Source organism: Pelodiscus sinensis, chromosome 6, assembly GCF_049634645.1.
Source record: "Pelodiscus sinensis isolate JC-2024 chromosome 6, ASM4963464v1, whole genome shotgun sequence".
NCBI classification, from domain to species: Eukaryota; Metazoa; Chordata; order Testudines; family Trionychidae; genus Pelodiscus; species Pelodiscus sinensis.
The window spans coordinates 70,353,501-70,378,065 of NC_134716.1; the positions used below are offsets into that span (position 1 = coordinate 70,353,501).

General features: G+C 44.5%; 1 protein-coding gene across 1 annotated transcript in view; it reads right to left on the reverse strand.

Annotated features, from left to right (window-relative positions):
• Positions 1-23,308, reverse strand: part of LNPEP (leucyl and cystinyl aminopeptidase) — a 90,068-nt gene extending 66,760 nt beyond the window's left edge. The window contains exon 1 of the mRNA XM_075932096.1: positions 22,733-23,308. Coding sequence (XP_075788211.1) covers positions 22,733-22,751 — 19 coding nt within the window. The 5' untranslated portion in view covers positions 22,752-23,308. The remainder of the gene's footprint in view (positions 1-22,732) is intronic.
• Between the last annotated feature and the right edge of the window lie 1,257 nt (positions 23,309-24,565).

Genomic DNA, 24,565 nt, shown 5'->3' on the forward strand with positions numbered 1-24,565 from the left:
ACTGAGTCAGCAAAAAGAGGAGTTCCCACAGTATTAACTTCCTCCTTGCATATATGCCTGACCACCGGGGTCTTTCATCACTTCCACATAAAACAAACAATATGACAATGTGGCAAACAGAATACAGAAAGGAAGGAGCACTTTACTATCTCCAACGTGTCATGTCTACCAAAATTTCTAATTTTTATATGAACGCTAAGATTATACAGCTGGTATGCCTGCTTTAATGTTACTGCAATGATCTCAAATCTGAAGTTCTGACCTGTGTGAAATTAAATCTCAACCTTAATGTTCTGTTAAACAAATCAGTAATTATCATGAAAACCACATTGTTTTGAGCGTGTAGCTCAGCTCAAAGCAGGGGTGGGCAATAATTTTTTGCCAGGGGCCACTTCAGAAATTTTTGAAGTGGCCCTGGGCCGCACAGAAAGGGGAGGAGCATTGAGTGGAAGGGGCGTGGTCAAGATATTTTCAGGTTCCCCATCCCCAGACAATGATTGGTTGGGGCTGAGAGAGTGCCTTTGCTGCCACCCTACATTCCCCCAAGGTGCCCATGCCCCTGACATAGGAAGAGACTTCCCTCACTTCCCTGCCCCTAGGCCAATTAAGGCCTGGGGGTGGAGGAACACATGAAGCCTCTTCCCGCCCTGCCAGGAACATGCGGTGCTTTGAAGCACCACACACTGCTCACAGGGTGGGGACAGAGTGGAGAAGGCTTCACCTGCTCCCCAGACCCTAATTGGCCTGGGGGCGAGGAAGCAGCAGGGCCTCCGTGGGCCCGATCTACCTGCTTGGTGGGCCAGATCCAGCCTGTGGAGGCCCTTTTGCCCACCCCTGGCTCAAAGTACTCCAGTAACCAACAAGGACAAGATAACTCAGTGCAGACATCCACTCAGCATTACGTGGGTAATTTCATTTTCTCTTTAAATATGCACACCAGGCAAAGACATAAAAGAACTAATTTAGTCAATATCCAGAAACCACTGCTCTCAGAAACCTCAAGAACAAATTCAGACACTGGCAAGACCATGTTTCGGATATCAGAACCAGTAAAGGACTAAACTGACCATCAGCCACACACAGAGATCTCTAACAATCTCTGGTCTTTAAAATGCAATGTATTGCTTACTCTGAAAATTATGATCTGCTACTTCACAGTGGCTTTTCCAATGTTCAGCATCTACTGTACTGCTCTTTTTTAAACTGGTTTGGGGTCTTCAAAAAAGTTCATTGAAGTAATCAGCTTTTTAGGTGTATATGAAAAATGTCCTTTTATCAGATGTATATCAAAGCAACTGCACACACAGTCAATACATCTAGAATTAAAAGTGTGTAAACCCTTGAAAAAACCCGGTACCTTCTACTCAAATACATTTCATGATCAAATGAATAAAGGCAAGAGTTTAAAAATTACAACACTAGCATCCTATTTTTGATTAGTTAAAAAAAAAGCCACAAACACATGGCGGTGAGGAAAGACATCCAAAAGCATCTATGCAGTGCTGCAAGATTCTTTTCATAATTTAAAAAGCAGGACATGAGAGGAGGGGAATGGAATATGGGAACAGGAATGTTAGCTATCAGTTAATTGAATAGTCAATTAACCGCATGAATTCTTAGCAGTTAATCGACTATTCTATCATCCCCGGAGGCAGGGTCAACAGCCAGCACACTCCAGCTCCACTCCCTGGGAGCCCCCTGCCACCTCACACTCAGATGTTAGAGTACGTTTATCGGGTAGTCAAGTGGAGTACTCGACTGCTCGCTTCCCTCCCTTGCTGCCCCGGTATGAAAGGCAGCAAGGGAGAGGGGGACAGTTCTCTATAAAACACATTTTAATCTGGATAATAAAAAAAGGAGGCAAACCACCAAAAAAATAGCCACACCCATAAGTCACTAATGAAATTCTTTGCCCCAACACAGAAGTCACCAGAAGAATCATCCCAAACACAAGTTCCTTTATCCAGTAACGTCTTAAAGATTTGCTTAAAGAAATACCACGATTTAAAGAACATAAGACATTACAAAAAATGGTGTGTACAGTTAGATTATGATTCAAAAATATGAACAAAAATTACAATACTTTATGCTGAAGAGCAGTCTTAGTCCCCTATCTAATTTGTTCTAAGATATAGAGATGTTTGTAGTGTATGTTTGGTTTTATTTTTTGAACTTAACAGGAATCAGATATGTTGTTCTGAAAACCATATTTTGTTAATGATGGCTGTAGTGAAGTGATCCTGGTAGGTGGTTTGTTGAATATTAGTGAAGTCTGGAAAAGATGAAGTGTGTGGGGAAGCTTGGTTTTTTATGACAGTTTCTAATGTTGAGAGCATTTGTTAATGATGTGAGCCAAAACTGCCGGAATTGCTTTGCTGCAAGCCCTTAAATCAGGAGTAGACAATAACTTTTGACGAAGGCCTACTCCAAGATTTTGGAAAGTGGTTGAGAGTTGCACTCTTCCAGGATATTAATGGAGGAATTCCAGGGTCTGGGGTGAGGGACTGGAGTGCAGGAGGGAGAATGGGGTCTGGGAACTTGGTTGAAGGAAGCAGTTGTGATCTAGGGCAGGGGACTGGGATGAAGGCTTTTGCAATGTGACCTAGGTTAGGAGGGGATTGGGATCTGTGGCAGGGGACTGGGGTGCCAGATCTGGGAGGGGGTATGATTGCAGAAGGGGGCAGAGGGTTTGCGTATGTGGAGGGGGTGAGGTGCCAGAGGCAGGCTCTGGCTGGGAGGCACTTACCAGCAGAAATCTGAGGCAGACGGTCTGCTGAAGGATATTTGCTGCTCCACGTGGCTCTACTCCAGGTACGAGAAAGGATGAAGGAGCTTCCTACACTGCCCCTGCTCCCAGCAAAAATTCTCATCTCCTATTGGCCAGAAACTGAGAGACTGGCCAATGGAAGCTAAGAGATTTTGCTGGGGGGCAGGAATAGCACGATAAGTCTCCCTCTTTCCTCCCCAGCCATCCAAAATGGCTGGCTTTTTAAAGTGTGAGCTGTTCTCTGCCTAAGGGTTCTGACAAGGAGACTGCGAGCTGGATCGGTGGCTTGGTGGGCTGGATCCAGCCTGCTGGCAACCTCTTGCCCACCCCTGCCTTAAATATAAGGCCGGGGAGATCTTGAAAACAAGCTTGATGTTTATGAAGATACAGTTACCAGAACACAGGGCATTTTCAGGGCTTTTTAGTTTATTCTAATCCTAGTCTTGGAACTCTAAGTCAAAAGGAGCAAGAAAATAAAAAAGAGGACTTGTCTGCATATAGAATTCAAGGTTAAAAATAAACAGACAATTTAATCCCTGAAGTTTTAGATTAAATTTAAAATTGGTTTTACAGATAACATTAAACAAACTTAGTGTAGCATCTCCAACACTTGATTCCTTACATGACATTAGAAAATTAGGTTCAGCTGAGTGGGAAAATGTCAGCTGAAACAGAGACAAGGTGCATGAGGTTATACAGGCTGAACCTCTGTGGTCCAGGACACTGTTGCCGTGATCCGGCAGGACCATGGATGGTGCTGACCAGCCACTGAGGTTGCCACTGACCAGCCCGAGGGTGCAGGGTCCCACTGGCCCAGAGAGAACCCCACCAGCAGGCTGGGGGTGATGCACTGGCCTGTGGCCAGGCGGGGAGCTCTGGGAGAACCCGAGGCCTGACCTCTACTGGTCCGGCAAACTCCCTTGTTCAGGGCTGCTCAGGTCCCTAGGGTCCCTGACCAGAGAGGTCCAACCTGTGTCTTTTATTGGACCAACTTCTGATGGAGAAGAGAACAAGCTTTCCAGTTTGCACAAAACTCTTCTTCAGATCTGGTAAAGATGCTCAAAGCAACATTCTGCATAATTTTCCCAGATCCAAGGAGCTCTGTGTAAGCTCAAAAACTCGTAATATCTTTTATATTACTATTTTATTGGTGAAACCTCACCCACCTGGTCTTGAATATCCTGGAACTGACATGGCTACAACTAAGCTGCATACAACAGCTGAAACAAAACCATTCAATGAGAGGAATCCTAGTAAATGTTCTGAGACTACTAAACACCCAACACTGCCAGAGAAAGGACAGGACAGAACTTTTGGAAAGGCAGCATCTGGGGCCTCTTGGCTAATCCAAATTGGTAGAGAGCCAGTGTAGCAAAATTTATATTTTAGTTAGCATTGGTTATAAGTCTATAAGTATTATGTATAATTTTATGTATAATGACTTGCTTATAAGTTCTATAGTTTCTATTTCTCTTTGTCTCTCGTAATTAGATAATGTTTACTGCAAGGTCTTGCTCCCTGTTAAGTATTGCAAATTAAGTTATACCTCTTGTAACTACTGATCTTGTTTGAAACGCTATACAATTGTGTGGAGTGAGTGAAGGGTGTGTGTGAGTGAAAGTCATCACAGATGTCCAGGTGATCAAGAAGAAGTGGAAACTTTGAAGATAACAAAACAGCCATTGTGTCTGAGGCTGAATTAAATTAGCCGCATTGACGAACCATGGAGACAGGCAGAGACCCCACCAAGAGTGAGGCAAGGATGGAAAGCCTGACAATCACCATCACAGAATAACTCTCGAAATCAGATGAACACCTCCTAAGGGTGGATGACGGCAGCATGACACTGCAATATCCATAGACTCCCAATAGGAACGGACGTGTATAAGGGAAGCTCTTGCCATGGGACTCTGGATTCAGTCCTGGAAGTCAAACCTCAGAGAAGTCTCAAAGAAACCCCGACTCCTCACTCAGCTTGCCTGCCCAGTAAGACTGACTTGAGCCACCAGGAACTGGTAACTATGCACCACGTGCAGGGTGTGTGTGTGGGGGCGGGGGAGGGTTGTCTTTATAAAGCATATGCTAACTGCTTCTCTACTGTATTCTCAAACAAACACAGTGTATTGCCTTTTTCCCTGAAAAAGATACCACAATCTTATAAGCATAACACCAGGAGGCCAAAAAATGCTAATAAGTTTTTCAGTTTAATACTCAAAATACTGTACACACATTAATCCTCAACACCATACTTAGAGTAGGAATGTTAGCTAACATTTATTTTTGTAAATGTAACCACTGAATTTTCCAGAGATTATATGTTTACACAGAGAGGGGCAGGTGAGAGCCAGTGCTCTCAGAGAGCCAGCTTTTAAGCAGGGTGCACTGCAAGCACCGGCTCTCTCCTGTGCCTCTCTCCGTTGCCTCTGATATAGAGGCAGCAGCGCAAGGGTTGGGGGACAGGCAGCTCCACAGGAGCCAGAACAACCAGGGATCCAGTTTAAAAACCAGCTTCTCACATGTGCCATCTGCACAAGGAAGGTGGCTTTGTGGGAACCAGTGCTGCCTCTGTGTGAGGCAGGGGGCTCCATAGGAGCCAGCTCCCTGCAGGTACTGGCCCCAGGGGAGGGAGAGGCAGCTTCATGTAACCGTAACAGTTACCAAAGAGCCCAAACTCATCAGTTAACCATTTATGTTATCACATCCCTAATCTTAGCCATTCCACCATAAATACTGGAAGGAGAGAATGGAGACATACGGAAGATGTACTATCCAGGAGTTCATCTGATCTGGATGAAAAGCTGACCTTCCTGAAGCCACTGAGAGTTTTGCCATTGTTGTTGCCATTTCATGCAGTATATCCATATAGATAAGAATGCTGGGATCATAAGAAGGCAATAGAGCACACACATGCTGTTGCTATTTTTGTTACGTTTCCTAACCTAAGTGCAAACAGATACATGTTATCTCAGCGCCACGTGACCATTTAGCTGCAACTACATGGCCTTAACAAGCCTGAATAAGATTTCTTCAGTGTTCAAACTAGTAACACCACCCTCCCCACTCACACTTGGCATGTGACACTAATTTCAAGAGGACAGATCAAACTGCAGAAATAGTCAAACTGGTACTGCATCCTTGATAAGAAAGGGTCTAGGTAGCCACAACAATGCAACTTTCTCAAATATGGCAAGAAGGGACAAAACAAGGAGAATGTATGGAGGAAGGAGGAGAAGATGCTTCACAATGCTTTTCTTTAAAAAAAAATACACACACCATAAAATCACGGATATTGTATGTTTGACTTTCAGAGAGAAAAATAAAATGCAGAAATAGTTCTGGCAAAGTTTTACAGTCTGAACCTGAATATTTTAGGAATAAAATTCATTGATATTTTAATACCATCTTGATGAAGGGATGAGTTTATTTTTCTTTATTGACAGTAAAAAAGAAAAAACCTCTTTTTCAAAAAGAGAAAAAAAAGCCAAACACAAGGGAATGGCAGCACTGAGATATCAATGGTGTTTTTTTTTTTTTTTTTTTTTACTGCAGTATTCTACTCTCCCTGTTTGGTTGACAATCTTTGTGTTACCTACACAAAATGAACAGAATATTTGAGTAGCAAGCTTCCATGTGTACCTTAACACACATATTTTCCCAGGATTGGAAAATTAAAACAATCCACAACAACATTTTCAAACTTATGTTTTATGTTAACCCTCTCTGAAAAACAGGAAATAAAAATACAATCTTTTTAGAAACACACATGAAAAATAAATAGTGGCTTCAACAACAACAACAGGTTTTTACTCAGAGTCTCTTCTGGACTTCTAATGAAACTGCAAACACAGTTTCTTTTGGCAGGACTTCTGACTGAAGGCTCAATTAGATTACAAAAAACGTCTACCAATATATCTTTGAAATATGTAACCAGATTACTATTGATATATCACTTCAAATTATTTAAGAGTCATCACCAATCTTTGGGCAGGTGAGAGGAGAAAAGTATTTAAAGTATACAACAAATACGCTAAGGACCAAAATTGTCCCCCTTATCACACGAATTACTTCACTGAGATTCAGAGTACTAGTGGAATAGAGGGATATTCAACAAAAAGGTATTTATACCACAGCGATCGCCACAATATCCTACTGCCTTATAAACCTTTCAATAGGGTCTATGAAAGGTCTAACTCAGTGAGTCATCTTTATACGCTCATTCCAGAAGTAGCTTGCAGAGTGAACTTCTCTCTGACTCTCTTCCATTTTTGAAGTGAAATCTTGGCTCCAGTGAAGCTGATGGCAGAACTCCCATTTGGCTTCAGCAAAGCCAGGATTTCAGCCTTATTCTTCATCCCATCCAAGAACTACAAAAAACAAAAACAAAACAAAAAAAGGGGGAGGAGTAGTTTGGGGATTTATTTTTGGAAGATTCGTGTTTCCCATTTGCAATTAATAGCGTTATACATTTTGAATGTTTTTCAAAGTACATTAGCATGTGGTAAGGACTTTGTATTTTGGAGAAGACTGAGTGGCACAGTTCAATTCATTTGGACCAGAGAGCCTTTCAGAGTTGCTGATCATCCACAACTCTTATTGATTTCAGCTAGTGTTGTGGGTGCTCATAACATAAGAAGATTCAACTCATAATTTCTTCATAATTAGACTTGACAAAGTTTCTGTTGTAACCTTGCTCTACAACTTTCTGGAATAGACTCTATTTTGGATTGTAGTACTTACATGTGATCTAAACCAGAAATGTCTAGGAGAAGACTTTGCAGTAGATGTACCTGGTCATTTGGTTTATGGGACCATATAGCATGGTAGCTGCTTATTCTTTAATTTTTTATAAGATGCAATTGTCCAGCTCCCCCACCCAGTCCTCTAAGCAGTTTCACTCTGTGATACATTGTGAGACCCACAGAAGTCTTATAAAAAAAAAAAGACAGTAAAAACGTAAACAAATAAGTCAAGTAGCACTTTAAAGACTAACAAAACATGTAGATGGTATCATGAGCTTTTAGAAGTTTCTTTTCATCACTGGGATTTGGACTGAGAAGTGAAAACCTCTCCCAATTTAAAATGGGGTTAACACAGCAAACATTCTTTCCTCTACAGATCATTATTTATCATTTACATCACAGTAGCACCTAAAGGTGTCAATCAGCAACTGAGGCCCACTACAAAGGTCTTATAGTCTCCACACATATCAGACAGCAGATGGCTACCGACAGGCAGATGGGGAATACACAGTAACAATGACCGTTTTACAACTAGATTTACCCACAGGTTTCAACATATGCTACATATTCAGTCAATGGGAAAAGATCATTCATTGGCAAATTAAGAAAAAAAATTACACTGACCAGAATATTCAGAGCCGAGATTTTGAGATAAGAATCTTACTGGTCATCTGCATGTTGCTTTTCTGCCTGATTATTACAGCTTTGTTTTATGGGACCCAGGAAAAAAAACATCTCTTGATTAACTAGCCCTATTTCAAAACTCAGTCATGCATCAGCTTCTGCATTTGTTGATCTTCAGTTCAATGATTATGCATCTTGTGGGTGTCTAGTTACCATCATTAATCTACTTTACCTCACCATTTCTCTCCTTTCTACAAGCTCCTTGCTCCTCTGAGTCAGCTTCCTCTACCACGCTCTAAATAGGTTGCCAGGTGTCCAGTTTTGAACCAGACAGTCCAGTATTTGAGCTTTCTGCTCGGGAAACAAATAGAAAATACTGGACATTTATATTTTCTCTAACTAAGATGTAATGTAGATTGTGATGTAATGTCAAGTATGTCCGGTATTTTTGTTGAAACCATCTGGCAACCCTAGCTCTAAAGTAGTACTGTATATGGTTTCAAATGTACTTTTTATTACACCTTTGCAGATGCTCCGGCCTTTCATTACATTGGATCAGGCTTCCTACTTTGTCACAGAGCCTTGCATTACATCAGCCATCCTTTCAGCTGACAACTAGAAAGAATTCTTCCAACTCTTGTCAGCAGCAACAGAAGGTGTTCCCTGAAGCTGAGTATGCTGGCCCAACATCTTACCACCAAACACTGTGAAAGAGTAAGAGGCTCCCAGTCACTACAACGCAGACCATGTTGGGACAGCACCTTGATATTAAAAAACAATGGGACAAATCATGCTGCCTAGTTGTCATCCAGAATGACAAGTGCTTACTCCGTGAGGGGATAAAATGGTATATGTTAAAAGCACTTTATTTTCAATAATCATACTGACTTTAAATAGGATCACTTGTGCTTAATCTGGGCAAAATTATGTATCAGTTAATTGACTGCTGAATCAGAGCCTCGGTTTCTAATATTTAGTTTTATAGGTGTAACAATTCCATAAAATGTAAACATACCTTACCAACAGCAGCATTTAAACAAAACAAAAGCAATATTCTAACTTACTTAATCATACATTTTAATCTAAAGCTGCAATAGTACGAACTGTTGGATTAGGTTTAGACTTTGTCAGACTAACAAATTATTTTAAAAATTAAGGGATAGAAGTCATGATTTACAAATAAGTGAAAATAGTAATAAGTTAAATGTTCTGAATCACTCCACCTTCCAACCACAACAGGTAATTTCTGCTGAGATATTTGGCTCTCTAATGATCTTTTATTTACTCAATCTTCCCTGTGCAACCTTCCTTCGCTCAGGAAGAATACTCAAGTCTTTCTGTAAAACTCCACTGGTCCGGCACCTGATGGTCCGGCACTATCAGGAACCCGGAAGTTTTCCGGGCAGCCGGACCATTGGAGCCACTCTGGCCCCGGCTTCCCCGATTCAGCCGCTGCTGAAAACTGACCAGCGGCTGAATGGGGGAAGCCAGGCGCAGAGCAGCTGGGGTGCTGCCTGGTACGTCCCGTAGCAGTGCCCCTTGGGGCTGCGGGACCAACCCAGCAGCACCTCAGCTGTTCCCATTTAGCCGCTGCTGAAATTTACCAGCAGCTGACTCTGGGAACCCTGGGGCAGTCCTCGGGCTTCCCGGAGTCAGCCGCTGGTCAATTTCAGCAGCGGCTGAATTGGGGACAGCTGGGGCAGAGCAGCTGGGGCGCTGCCGGTTAGTCCGGAAGCGCCGCCCCTTGGCGCTGTGGGACCAACCCGGCAGCACCGCAGCTACTCTGCCCCAGGTGTCCCCAAGAGCAGCGGAGGTGCTGCCAGGTTGGTCTTGAAGCGCCAAAGAGCGGCGCTACTGGACCAATCCGGCAGCACCCCAGCAGCTCTGCCGCAGGCGTCCCCGATTCAGCCGCTACTGAAACTGACCAGCAGCGGCTAAATAGGGGATGCCTGGGGCAGAGCCGGACTATCAGAAGGGGAGGGCTATGAGGGGTCTGTGGAGGCATCCTCCCCGCACCACCCCAGACCCCTCATAGCCCCCTCTTCCAACAGTCCGGCATATCTGATAATCTGGCACCCCCTGGGTCCTAAAGGTGCCGGATTATCAGAAGTTTACTGCAGAAGGTACAGGCTGCTTTAAAGAATCCAGGGATTGTTCTCTTTTCTCAGATATTTCAAGATATACAATCAAATTCTTACAATGACATGAACAGCAGAGCATGTTTGCTTGAAAACCTGATTAGTTGACTAATTATAAACCAGTCAAACACAGTTACCTACTCATAGCACTGAGACACAAGAAACACTCAAAAGGAAAAAAATAAAGTCTACAGTAATTACTTCACTAGGAATGTGAACGACTAGTCGACAATCCAAAAAGCAAATGCTTATCAGATAGTCAACACACTAGTCAACTAGTCATCCCCCCCTCCACCCCCCCCCCGTCCTTGCTGCCTCTATCAGAAAGAGGCAGCAAGAGGAAGGGGTACTTCAAAGCAGCAGTGGCCAGCTGGGGAGTTCCCAGCTGACCCCAGGCTCCATGTGGCACTGCTGCTTTGAAACATTGCAGGGAGCATGGAGTCAGCAGGGGACTGCTTAAGTCCTGGCCCTGTGCTCCCTGCAGTGCTTTTGCCATGGGCTGTTGCTACACTTCAAAGGGGGATTTGCCCTTATCAACTAATTGAATAGTCGATGCAAACTGTATTTACTATTCGATTAGCCAATTCATCTAAATTTAACATCCCTAGTAACTACAGGTGGTCCCTGAGTCACGAACATGTCGACTTATGACTGTTCGTACTTATGACCAACCTCCCATTAAGCGCATTACAGCCGGTCCCCGAGTTACGAACGCGCGATCCGTGCTTACGAACAGTGCAGTCACATTTAAATGAATGGAGTCCGACTTACGAACAGATCAAGTTACAACCAAGTGTTTGTTACATAACTCATTCGTAAGTCGGGGACTTTCTGTACTATGATTTATTCACTGCTTCTCTGAAGAGATTCCAGTAGCTGGCACTACACATGAAAGAGAAGTTACATAGTTTAGATGCTGCGTGTGAAAGCAAACTAGAAAAAATAAGATTGGACAGAATGGAGCAATAATTCCAACAAGGAAGTCACCTGCAAATCTGATGTAAGTGTCCAAATTACCTCTGTATAAGAAATTAAAAGGTTTAAACTCTTGAAATGAGTATGCTCATTCCAAAGATCAAGGAACACAGAGAGGAATAAAAAAAACAAATTGAAAGAGCCAGACGAATACCCAGAAACCATCTTCTTCAAGACAGACCCAAGAAAACCAGCAATAGAACACCACTTGTCATCACCTATAGCCCCCAACTTAAACCCGTCCCACACATTATCAATAAACTACAACCTATACTGGAACAGGATATTACACTCTGAGATGCTCTGGGAGACAGACCCAGTGTCTCCTATAGACAAACACCTAATCTCAGGATGATTCTGAACCACCACCACAGGACATACCACACTAATACCAACCCTGGAACTTTCCCTTGCAACAAACCCCGTTGCCAGCTTTGTCCATATATTTACTCTGCTGACACCATCATTGGACCTAACCATTCCAGTTATAAGATCAAGAACACATATTCCTGCTTGTCCAGAAATATAATTTATGCAATCATGTGCCAAAAGTGTCCATCTGCTATGTATATTGGACTAACTTCTCAGACACTTCGCCAAAGCATCAATGCACACAAAACAGACATCAGACAGTTTCACAAAGAAAAAACAGTTTCTTGTCATTTCAACCAGCCTGGGCATTGTCTCAACGACCTTACTACCTGCATCCTGCTTCAAAGAGGCTTTAACATAAGACTTCAAAGAGAAGCCTCCGAACTGTCATTCATGCTTAAATTTGAAACTAAAGATGCTAATTATCTCACCCATTACAAAGATAGCTTTCCCCAATTATCGCCTCTAATATCATTACCTCATAGACATTAACCTCCCTCCTTCCCCATCCCCCTCCATTCTAAAATCTGATTTGTCTATTTTATGTGTGTTCACTTTTTTTGTTTGTATCCCTTTGGTATATATGGTCATGCCAATTTTCTTACACAATTTGATCTGAGGAAGTGGGTCTGGACCACAAGAGCTCATCACCTAAAAAACCATCTTGTTAGTCTTTAAAGTGCTGCATAGTCCTGTATTTTGTTCAAGCTTTGGGAGATGTGCAATCTAATACCCAGACGTAAGTCTTTGAAATATGCTACATATTTTGGTATGACATGACTATTATTCCTTTTACATCAGTTTGTAATTTTTGGAAATAATTTGAAAAGTGGTGCTACACAATTTTTTAGAGGGAAAGGGAATGTCAGGGTAAAATGTGAGAAAAGTCAAAGAAATTACTCTAATCTAGAACAAAAGGTTAAATTTGCTGTTGAAAAATGTTGTAATAGGGAAAATAAATCCTTTAAGAGACCCAATATATTCCACACATTTGAGTAGTGCCCAAAATAAATGTTTTCCAAAACCAAGGAAGAGAATCCCTGAGTTACAGGCATAAATCTGAACCTGGGGAAATGTACCATATATTTGATAGAGTTTCCTGTCTGTTCAAGAACACATCTTAAATGTTAAGAGTTACGACCATTAAATGTTAAGAGTTAGGAGCACCAAATATAGTATGTAGCTCCTCTTATCAGAACTTAAAAGCAAGATAAAAGTTTGGTTGTCACTTGAAAAACGGATGTGCCTGAAATAAGAATCAAAATACAGGACTATGTAGCACTTTAAAGACTAACAAGATGGTTTATTAGATGATGAGCTTTCGTGGGCCAGACCCACTTCCTCAGATCAAATAGAGGAAGAAAATAGTCACAACCATATCTACCAAAGGATACAATTTAAAAAAATGAACACATATGAAAAGGACAAATCAAATTTCAGAACAGAAGGGGGATGCGTGGGGGGAGGGAAGGTAAATGTCTGTGAGCTAATGGTATTAGAGGTGATATTTGGGGAAGCTATCTTTGTAATCGGTAAGATAGCTAGAGTCTTTCTTGAGACCCCCACGTAGAGTGTCGGATTTTAGCATGAATGACAGTTCAGAGGATTCCCTTTCAAGTGCAGATTTAAAAGGCTTCTGAAGCAGGATGCAGGTAATTAAGTCGTTGAGACAGTGTCCTTTCTGGTTGAAATGGCAAGAAACTGTTTTTTCTTTGTGATCCTGTCTAATATCTGTTTTGTGGGCATTGATCCTTTGGTGAAGTGTCAGACGTTTGTCCAATGTACAAAGCAGACGGACACTTTTGGAACATGATAGCATAAATTATATTTCTTGAGGTTAGGTGTTAGATGATTCTTACCAACAACCACAGGACATACCACACTAATACCAACCCTGGTACCTTCCCTTGCAACAAACCCCGTTGCCAGCTTTGTCCACATATTCACTCTGCTGATACCACTATTGGACCTAACCAAGTGAATTATAAGATCAAGAACTCATATTCCTGCACATCCAGAAATATAATTTATGCTATCATATGCCGAAAGTGTCCGTCTGCTTTGTACATTGGACAAACGTCTCAAGACACTTCACCAAAGGATCAATGCCCACAAAACAGATATTGGACCTAACCAAGTGAGTTACAAGATCAAGAACTCATATTCCTGCGCATCCAGAAATATAATTTATGCTATCATGTGCCGAAAGTGTCCGTCTGCTATGTACATTGGACAAACGTCTCAGACACTTCGCCAAAGGATCATGCAGGAACACAGCTGTCTGTTCTACTTAGTCCCAGAGTGAGGGAAAAGTGCAGTTTGCTGCATTCCTCACTCTGGGTAGGGAGTGCAGGGAGTGGACTAACCTGGACCTGCCCCAGACAGGAACATGCACTCCTCCCCCCGAACTGTGCCCATTGAGAGGTGCTTCTCACCTGGCCCCAATCTGCTATATTGAGAGAGAACATTAGGGTAGTCTTCTCTCCCCAGGACAGCCTACATATTTAATCCTTCATTCCCAGCCCTACCCCAGAGCTGTGATTTAAATAAAAGCATTTTCATTTGATTTTCCAAAAAAATAATAATTAATTCAGTTAAGCACCTGAGCAGCTCCTGGTAAGTCTTGTAATTCAAAATAAGTTAGAATGCCAGACTTGAGCGCCAAGAGTTTATTCAGTTCTCCCTAGAGAGACAAAGCTCACACTGAAATAAGAGACAGCAGAGTCACTTGCTCAGGCACACAACAGCTCCCATAACAGCATTCATTTTGGTCAGCTTGGCAGAAACATTATTTATCTCAATCATGGATTGCATTGGTCATGTGGCATTTCTGCTTTTGCTGTTTCCTTCAAGATTTTCCTTCTGTTCACTTTTTTTGCTTTAGGATATGTAGCTTTTCTAATTGGGTTTCCTATCCATATAATTTATTGCACTTACACCACTATATAGGCAATACCAATATACTTAAGTTATACACACACAACATGCTGTAAGTAATATATCTTTTCAAATACCCAACAGCAGACACAGTGTAGTTTACAAAATTATATTATGTAGATGTACCGCACTATGCTAATAAATTTCAAAATACAAGAAGATTTCATTTTAAAATGCCACTGGGCAGAAATTAAGCAGCAGGTGCCATGTGTAAGAATAGCTTTGAGAGGCGAAGAGCTTGTACAGTCTTTCCCCATGAAGAAGCTCAAACATCGAAGGATACAGACAAACGTAGTTTATTGTGGGTAGTCTCTGTTCTTTGGAAAGCCCTTCTAGAAACTCTGAACAAAATAACTGGGTTCTTTTCTCCTCTTCCTCCAATCTCTGATCTAATAGAGCTGGAAACTAACATGGCTCTTTTCAGTAGAATTTCTTTCACTGTGTTTGCACCAGAGTCACAGAGGAAAGCCAACTCACTTCTGAGAATGGTGATCCAAATTCAACCCAGATGAAGCTCCACTCATAGTCAATGGTAGCTTCACAGACATCATGGCTGTGTCTACATTGGCATCCCTTTCCGGAAAAGGGATGCTAATGAGACACTTCGGAATTGCAAATCCGCGGGGGATTTAAATATCCCCCACGGCATTTGCATTTACATGGCTGCCGCTTTTTTCCGACTCTGGGTTTTTGCCGGAGAAAAGCGCCAGTGTAGACGTGATTCTCCGGAAAATAAGCCCTTTTCTGGAGGATCCCTTATTCCAGTAGATTATTTTCCGGAGAATCGCGTCTACACTGGCGCTTTTCTCTGGCAAAAACCCCAAGCCGGAAAAAAGCGGCAGCCATGTAAATGCAAATGCCGTGGGGGATATTTAAATCCCCCGCGGATTTGCAATTCCGAAGTGTCTCATTAGCATCCCTTTTCCGGAAAGGGATGCCAATGTAGACACAGCCCATGAGTATTGGCAGCAGGATTACACAGCAGTAAATCATACCAAAGAGAGCACAAGAAGCTTAAATACTCTTACTGCTAGACACCGTAAGGCAGTGGTGGGCAACCTGTGCCCCACATGCAGGCCACTGTGGTTCTATGGGTGGCCCATGACAGTTTGTTTATTGTTGCCACCATGCAAGGATTGCTAGATTCCACTAATTTCCATTTTTTTCTATCTTTACTAGTAAAGTGACATTCATGTAAAGCAAGGGCATATGAAGTGAGGTGTTTGCTGATTGCACACAACACAGAGTCATGTGCTCCCTCTGCATCCAATCAGCACATCCTACAAATTCTAGATATGCAGCACGGTTAGTAAAACTACCCTATCCTGTGAAACTGTCTTGGTTACAACAATCTTGTGGCCCACTGAGATGAAGGAGAACACCTCATACATCCCACTCATGTGTCCAAGTTGCCCATCACTGCTTTAAGGTCAAAATAAATTTTCAACATAGACTGAAGTGACATCTCCCAGACATCTAGGATTTGAGTTAAGTGTATGTAACTGGGAAAGAACTCCACCAATGAGAGACAGGGTCAATAACGGCCCTAACTTTAGCACACAGGAATATCACACTTCTTTGTTGTTCCCAACACTTCCTCTACCTACCAGGGCTCCTTTTGGCAGTCACAGGGAATATAATTTTCTTCCCTCCCTTTCTTCTAGTGCCTTGTTTAAACACCTATCTAACAGGCTACTGAGTGTGCAATGTAAAGCCCCAGTAGAGAAAGGTAGTACAGTGTAAATCAATCAGTGGATCAATGAAGGGACAATTTATCCATAATCTTGCTCTGGTGAGACCATACGTGGATAATTGTTACAATTTGGGCACCCTCATTGCTAACAAGACATTAAAAAAAAGGGGGGGAGCTCATAAAGAGTGCCAAAAAGTATTCACCATGTTGGATACTGACTTTGGAGGAAAGAATGAAGTAGACAAACTATGCAAAGCTAAGAAATATTTGTTGGTTATCATGTTCCTTTACTAAATAATGCCTTTCCACCAAAACACTTAGTATACCACACCAACCAATAAGGGAATGAAAATAAAATATTAGACAAAGTTTCCTGACAATGAGATCTACTAGACTCTGCAATTGTTTCCTCAAAGGAAATGGAGGGACTACTCATTGTAGGACAAAACAGGGGAGGGAGGAAGAAACCCTACTACAGGCAGTCCCTGACTTACGCGGATCCGACTTATGTCGGATCCGCACTTACGAACGGGGCTTTTCTCGCCCTGGAGCTCATGGGTGGGGCGAGAAAAGCTTCTCCTGGTCTCCCTGGTCTGCTGGGGGGTCCAGCAAAGCCACTGGACCCCCCCAGCAGACCAGGGACACCCGAGCAAAGCCACTGCCTGGTCTGCTGGGGGGGGGTCCAGCAGCTTTTCTGGACCCCCCCAGCAGACCAGGGGGACAGGAGGAAAGCCGCCCAGGCAGTGGGGGTCCCGCCGCCTGGGCGGCTTTGCTCCTGGGCAAACGAGCAAAGCCACCCAGGCGGCGGCTTTGCTCGGGTGTCCCTGGTCTGCTGGGGGGTCCAGCGGCTTTGGGGGGGTCCCTCCGCCTGTGTGGCTTTGCTCGGGTCTCCCTGGTGTGCTGGGGGGGAACTCCCCCCAGCACACCAGGGAGACAGGAGCAAAGCCGCACAGGCAGCGGGGTCCCTCCACCTGTGCGGCTTTGCTAGGGTCTCCCTGGTCTGCTGGGGGGGGAAGGGGATGCAGCTAGTGCGCCCCCCCCCCCCCCCCCCAAGCAGACCAGTCTTTTATTGCGGGACGCCTCGGGTAGAGCAGCTGGGGTGCTGCCGGGTTGGTCCTGTGGGAACCCACCAGGCAGCGCCCCAGCTGTTCTGTCCCAGGCTCCAGATTCAGCAGCTGTTGAAACTGATCAGGCTGATTCCAGGAAGCTGGGGGCAGAGCAACTCTGCCTCCAGCTTCCTGTAGTCAGCCCCTGGTCAGTTTCAGTGGCAGCAGCTGAATCTGGAGCCAGTTCCGACTTACATACAAATTCAACTTAAGAACAAACCTATAGTCCCTATCTTGTACGTAACCCGGGGACTGCCTGTACTGAGAACAATCTTGCACTGTCAGGTGATGGGCTAATTGATCCAACAGATCTTATCCATACCTGTTTTATAGGATTCAGTGATATGGTGCTGACAAGTAGGGTTCCTTCTGATCCCTAATAGGGCAGTGCATTGTGCTGAAAGAGAAGGGTAAGAGCCTTGTAGCAGTGGTCTGGGATTTGTATAAAGGGCATGTTCCTAAAACATACACCATACATCTAAAATATTTCTTTACGGGAACTAGTGTTGTTCAGAGGTCCATTGCCAAATCAAAAACTTTCTTACACAAATTATTTCAGTAGCAAAACTACCTTATTTTTACTGCCTGCAATGCCTTTCAATTTGCTCATCAATTAGGTTTCTTCTTAGTTTCTGAGTGCGTTTGGTTAAAAAGCCCACTTTTTAAAAGTATGACCCTTTTTTGCTTTTTGGCAAATCCCAACAACAAACTAGTTCTTCTCTAGGTAGTTGTTTCTACCATTCCCTTGTTTGAAGTAGATGCTTAGAAATAACAAGTACTGCAAATATCTGTACTTCTATTTTTTTCCTCCTTTCATAAAGGAAACTATTTCACAGGAAATGTTGAAATGAGAATCTCCTCAGACACATCAAACTGAAAGTAAAAACAAACAAATTTTGCAAAACATATTATGATATCATGAAGGAAACTAAAGAACACACACTGGATGGGAAGAGCACCTCTCCCTCGCCCCCCGCACCCTTACATTGACAAGTACCTTCCTCTCCAAGTAATCCTGTTCATTTTTAGTGGGACCATCCACAGAATCACAAAAATGCAAGGGACCTCAAAAGGTCATCAAGTGCACCAGGACATCACTATTCTTAAAAATATTTAAAACTAGTTGATTTCATACTCACATCTCTCTTTACTATAGATAAAGCCCATTATTTCTTGTCCAAACCTTGATGGACATGGAGAACAACTGATCATAATCCTGCTTATAAACAAGTTTTAACATAGCTGAAGACTTATCAGTTCCCTGTTCATTCTTTTCTCATGACTGAACATGCCCAGTTTTTTTAAACTTTCCTACCAGAAACCATTATAAGGGATTTATAAACTCAGCTATTTTAGGTCCTAAATCTTGCAAAGAATTGCTATGGCAGTACCCTGGCCTCACTAACCATGGAGGACCAGGGCCTGTTTTGATCCCAGAGTTTAAAGATTTTTTTCTTCATTCTTTTGTAAGCAAAAAGAGGATTTAGGTCTCAACCCTGAAAGTAGTACTATACAGGCAGTCCCCGGGTTATGTACAAGATAGGGACTGTAGGTTTGTTCTTAAATTGAATCTGTATGTAAGTCGGAACTGGCGTCCAGATTCAGCCGCTGCTGAAACTGACCAGCGGCTGACTACAGGAAGCCCGAGGCAGAGCTGTTCTGCCCGGGCTTCCTGGAATCAGCCGCTAATCAGTTTCAACAGGCTGAATCTGGACGCCAGTTCCAACTTACACACAGATTGAATTTAAGAACCCCAGGCGTCCCCAAGTCAGCTGCTGCTGAAATTGATCAGCGCTGATTCCAGGAAGCCCGGGGCAGAGCAACTCTGCCTTGGGCTTCCTGTAGTCAGCGCTGGTCAGTTTCAGCAGCGGCTGACTTAGGGACGCCTGGGGCAGAGCAGCTGGGGTGCTGCTGGGTTGCTGCAGTAGCGCTGCTCCTTGGCGCTTCTGGACCAACTCAGCAGCACCCCAGCTGCTCTGCCCCAGGCGTCCTGATTCAGCCGCTGCTGAAACTGCGGGACCAACCGGCTCAGCTAGTACGCGTGGTCTGCGCCCCCACCCTCCCCCCCAGCAGACCAGGGAGACGCCGCCTGGGTCCTCCACGGTGGGGCTCCACACGTACTAGCTGCGCCCCTCCCCCCCCCCAGCAGACCAGGGAGACGCGGAGCAAAGCCACGGAGCACACGGGCAGTGGGACAGCCCAGACGCACCGCGGCTGTCCCGCTGCCGGCGTCCTCAGAGGCTTTGCTCCCCGTCTCCCTGGTCTGCTGGTCTCCAGCAGACCAGGGAGACGCGGAGCAAACACCGTTCGTAACTGCGGATCTGACGTAAGTCGGATCCGCGTAACTAGGGGACTGCCTGTATTGATATACACACTTAAGACATAGGAATTCAAGTGACAACTCAGCGAAGTAGAGTAAAACACAGACTGAAGTTATTGAATGATAGCCCTGATCCTGCACTTTTAGAGGCAAGACCCTGTGTTTTTCTAATATTTTAATAACGGTTACACATCACAAAAGAAATGCTGACTTGAACTGTACCTTTGGGCTTGTCCACACTGCTAGAGTACAAACTCAGCATTGCAGCTGTGCCACAGTACATCAGTTCAGGCACTCCTACTTAGGAGGAGGTAGCTAGGTTAATGGAAAAATTCCAGTATCAACCTAGAGCTGCCAATACTGTGGTGGGATCAGCATAGGTAAGTCTCTCAGGAGTGGATTTTTCACCCCTGTAACTGTAATGATGCAAGTTTCCACTGCCCAAATCAGATGTGTGTCTGAAGGCTTATGTGGTCCGACTTGTCAAAAAGAGGAAATGATCCTTGACATCAAACTGTCATGCAATACCCTACACTTTATATAAAACTCTCATTGCAGTTAACATGTAGATTAGAACCCACAGTTCTCAGAGCTTGGTCAGTTCTTTGTCAATTTAAATGGAACAAGAGTAAAGCAATCCAAATTTTTTTTTAATATGTATATATTAAAGTGATTCATTGATCATGTAAGGTGCAAGAGTATCAGCCCTACAAAATAACTCGCTGTTCACAAAGCCAGCAGTGTGATTATTCCCAGTTATTCAGGTTTTAAAAGCAGATACAAGAGCACACAATAACATGTCTCAAGATCAATGCAAAAGATCAATGTCCCATACTCTGAATATCATGGAAATTCCCTGTAGCTTCTTTTCATGAGAGGAAACTTCAGCTTGTCTTTAACCTGTACGATAGCTCTGAACGCCCCCAGCACCACCCCACACCCAAAGGGATGTGTTTTAGCTTTCCAGAGAGAAAGAGCAGATTCATCCCCAGACCCTCCAAGACAACTCCTCCATTAGCAGCAGAGACCGCTCTGAGTAGCATTCTCCTGGCCTAGGCATTCTCACACCTTTCTGCTGCAGCCTGGGTAAGAAACAAGTAGAATTCAACCACCACTGTTCTCCATGACAGAGTAATACTAGTAATCCAGATCCAAAAAGCTTTTCCAGAGAGGTTGTTCACATGGTGGCACATTCTCCAACATGGGAGCATGTACTCCTACATCAGAAGCCATTTCCTTTATTTAAAAAAAAAAAAACCCACCTCCCACAAATTATGTTACTGCTCATAGAGATGTACTCTTTCCCCACTCATCCCAACCCCAGAAGTAGAAAAAGAGCACATACTAGAAACTAACTGATAATAGTAAGTTTTAGGAATCTATTAAGTGATTGCCTACTTTGTATTTACCTTCTTGCTGAATCCTGGGGAAACGCTTATGCTGAACAAAGTTTTAATTTATGGAGTGATAAAATATAGTGCTTCTTAACATAACTTTAAGGATCATCTTAAGAGAGTCAACAGGACAAAAATATTTACTAAGTAACAGTCACCTCTCACTAATCTGGGCATGAAAACATGAGACTGTTAAGAGAAAACAGGGCAATACAGGGATAACAAAACGTCTTTTAGTAAACAGAAAACATCTCATTGACTACAAAGCTCCATTTTTCACTATAACAACATTTATCCGAATTTTGTAACAGACTCTACACTATGGTTTGGATTTCTCAGTGATCTCTCAAGTACAAGGCAGTGAATTCCAGCTGAATTTCAGCTTTCACTTTTAATTCCTTTACATGCATAATGTAAAGACTCTGACCATTTGTCCTTCCAAGCTTACAGTATTTTAATATGGAGTATATTATGCCCATTGTCTAGTCCAAAGCCTGTTTTAGACCCTAACATCTAATTCCTGCAGCTTCAAATGGATTGGGCAACTTCACTTCCTGTTCTGCCCTTAGTTGTGGGGAAGTGTTGCTGTTACACAGCTACTGCATTTCAGATGCACAGTAACACTTATGTATTTATATACACAGAGATGAGGCTCAGCTACTGTTACTAAATATGCTTTCAGAGTCTCATCTGAAAGGCACAAAGGAAATGCACAGTGTAATTTCAAGTACTGCTGAAATTGCATGGAAACAGTTTTGAAACACACTCTGTTAGGGGGAGGGGAGGAAAATAAATATCTGCCCTTGTTTTCCCGTTTCTCACTCCTGTCATTTTTGATGGACTGTTGACATGGGCTCAATCACCAAAGACATTTAAATAAACATAGGAGCTCGGTCCTTAGTTGCCCATTCTCCTCTGTCTGTACAAGTACTAACATGGCCCTTATTATTAACGAAGCTGAGCAAGAGCATTATTTGCATATACGTCAGGGAAGCTCAGATCCGATTATGTTAGCTCCCAACAGAGGATTATGACGGAGCATGGGAAATAAACAAGAGCACATGAACTCCACAGATGCAAAGACTCTGGCTCTCATGTTCTCTTGTAATTAAAAAGGAGGGGGGGGGAATTGCAGCCACACTGCTCATAAATGGGAGAGTTTCACATATTCAGTGAGCTGTTCGCAGCATGTTGAAGACGCCAGGCTCACTGTCGGCACCGAGCCACGCCGGGTTGTGTCTCAGGACAGGAGATGGTCAGGGAAACCGTGACCAGGCTGCCTTCCTCGAGACCCCAAGGCAATCCCTACCAGCTAAAAACTTTCCTCCTTACAGTGTTGCAGCCTTGGCCGGGCCCTGGATATTAGAGAGGCAGGTGGGCGAGGTAAGCTCTTCCATCGCACCGACGACAGCTGGTACCTCGTCCTCCTGGTCAAACTTTCTCCAGTAAGTCCTCAGTGGCGCAGGCTAGGGATAGCTCCCTGCCGCCCCCGCCACTGAGTGGGTGCTTTTCCCCCCTGCCCTTGAGCGTGCCCTGCGCAGAGGCACGGAGTCAGGGGCCCCCTCCGGCAGGGCCGCTCCGGGGCCAGGGCAGCTGCCGCCAGCAGCAAAGCTCCAGCGAAGCGACCGCTTGCAGCGGGGCGCGGCCAGTGCCCGGGCTCCACTCACCGTGGGGGAACCGCTCCATCTTCCCGCGGGATCCCTCGGCCGGCACGGCCCAGGCGCGGAGGAAGCGAAGCCACACACAGCAGCGCCAGCCGGGCTGCGCCTCCTCAGTGCTGCTGCATGGTGCCGGGGCGGGCGCTCAGCTCCGTGCTGCTGCTGCTGCGGGTCATGCACGAGTCACTGCGGCCGGCTGAAGAGCTGCAGCCCCGGGAGCTCACCAGGCGGCGCGCTGAGCTCCCCCGCCCCCAGAGCGCGGGGCTGTGGCTCGGCTCTTCCTAGCAGCTTCGCCCTCGCCACAAGCCCCGAACGACCATTTTCTGCTCTGGCCTCACTACTGCTCCCCCGCCTGGGCTGGGAGGCTGCGTCGCGCGGCTCCTCCTCCCGCGGCTGCCTCCCTACAAGGGACAGGAGGCGGCTGCGTGCTCCTTCCTCGTCCGCGCCTTTGAGCCGGCCCAGCCGCTCTGGGGCCCGTTTCCCTTTCTTGCCCCCCGGCCGCGTGCGAGCGAGTGGAACGCGTCGGTCTAACCGGGCCACGCAGCAGCCACCAGCGGGGCCGTGGCGCCCCTCTTCGCGCTAACGGGGCTGCTGGGACAATGTGTATGAGGGGTGAGCGCCCCTGAACCGAACTGGTGAGAGACCCGCTTCGAGCCAGGGGATGCCAGAGCACCCCCACGTGCAGCCTCCGGCAGAGCCAATACTAACGAGAAGAGCTGAGCGAGGGGCTCTAGGGACCTCAACTCTGGGAACACTTACGCATGTGCAGAGCTTTCCCTCCCCAAACCAGCCCCATTCGCTTCTAAGGGACCGGGCATCTGCCCAATAAGACGTTGACGTAATTGTCTGCAGGCTTCGGCGTGCACAGCACCGCTCTGGGTACTACTAAGCATGGGAGACAGAAGTAGTGTTTCCAGGTCACACAATGTCAACCGCAAATCCCCTAGCTTTGCTTTTCTTAAAGCTCTCTCAAGGCCTGTGATGAAAGCTGAGAACCTCACATGTCAAAACAAAAAGAAAAGTAGCCAGGGGGAGAGAGGGGGTCCAGGAGCCAGAAAGCAAGCTTTAAAAGCTCTTTAAAAACCATTTAAAGCTCATTTAAGAATTGAGCTTTGACTCTCCATTTTTGAGCACTTGGGCCAGCAGGAAGTGACAAACTCAGGGAAATCCTCTGTGAAGGAAAGGAAACTGTAGCAGGGACTGACTTACCAGAATTAGAATTTAACACTTGCACTAACGCTGCTTGTCTTACACAGAGTCCCAAGAGAATTTAAGCTGCTTTTAGCAATTTACGTTGTTGCTTCTCATGCAAAATGATGGTATATCCAGCAACATGGTCCCTGTAGCACTAGAGTCAGGTAGGGATTCTGTCCTGATTTTTAAAAATGCTGACTGTTGGGTCAGCAACACCACTTATTCCAACACCTGCAAGCTCGCTAGAGCTTTCCAGTCTAAGCATTTCACCTGTGACCCACATTCAGATAACTTTCAATCAACATTAATTACCTGGGCAATAGACTTCACAATGGTGGGATGCTGCACCTTGTCAGATGAAGACTACAGGCAGACTTGTACTACAAATAATTTTGTCTTGGTTGCTCTGTCAATCCCTCCACCATTCTAGCTTAAATGAGACTTGAACCATCGTAAGGAGTCTTGTGGATAAGGGAGAAGCAGTGGATGTGGTAGACCTAGACTTTAGTAAGGCATTTGATACAGTCTTGCATGATATTCTTATCAATAAACTAGGCAAATACAACTTAGAAGGGGGTATTATAAGGTGGGTGCATAACTGGCTGGATAACCGTACTCAGAGTAGTTACTAATGGTTCACAATCCTGC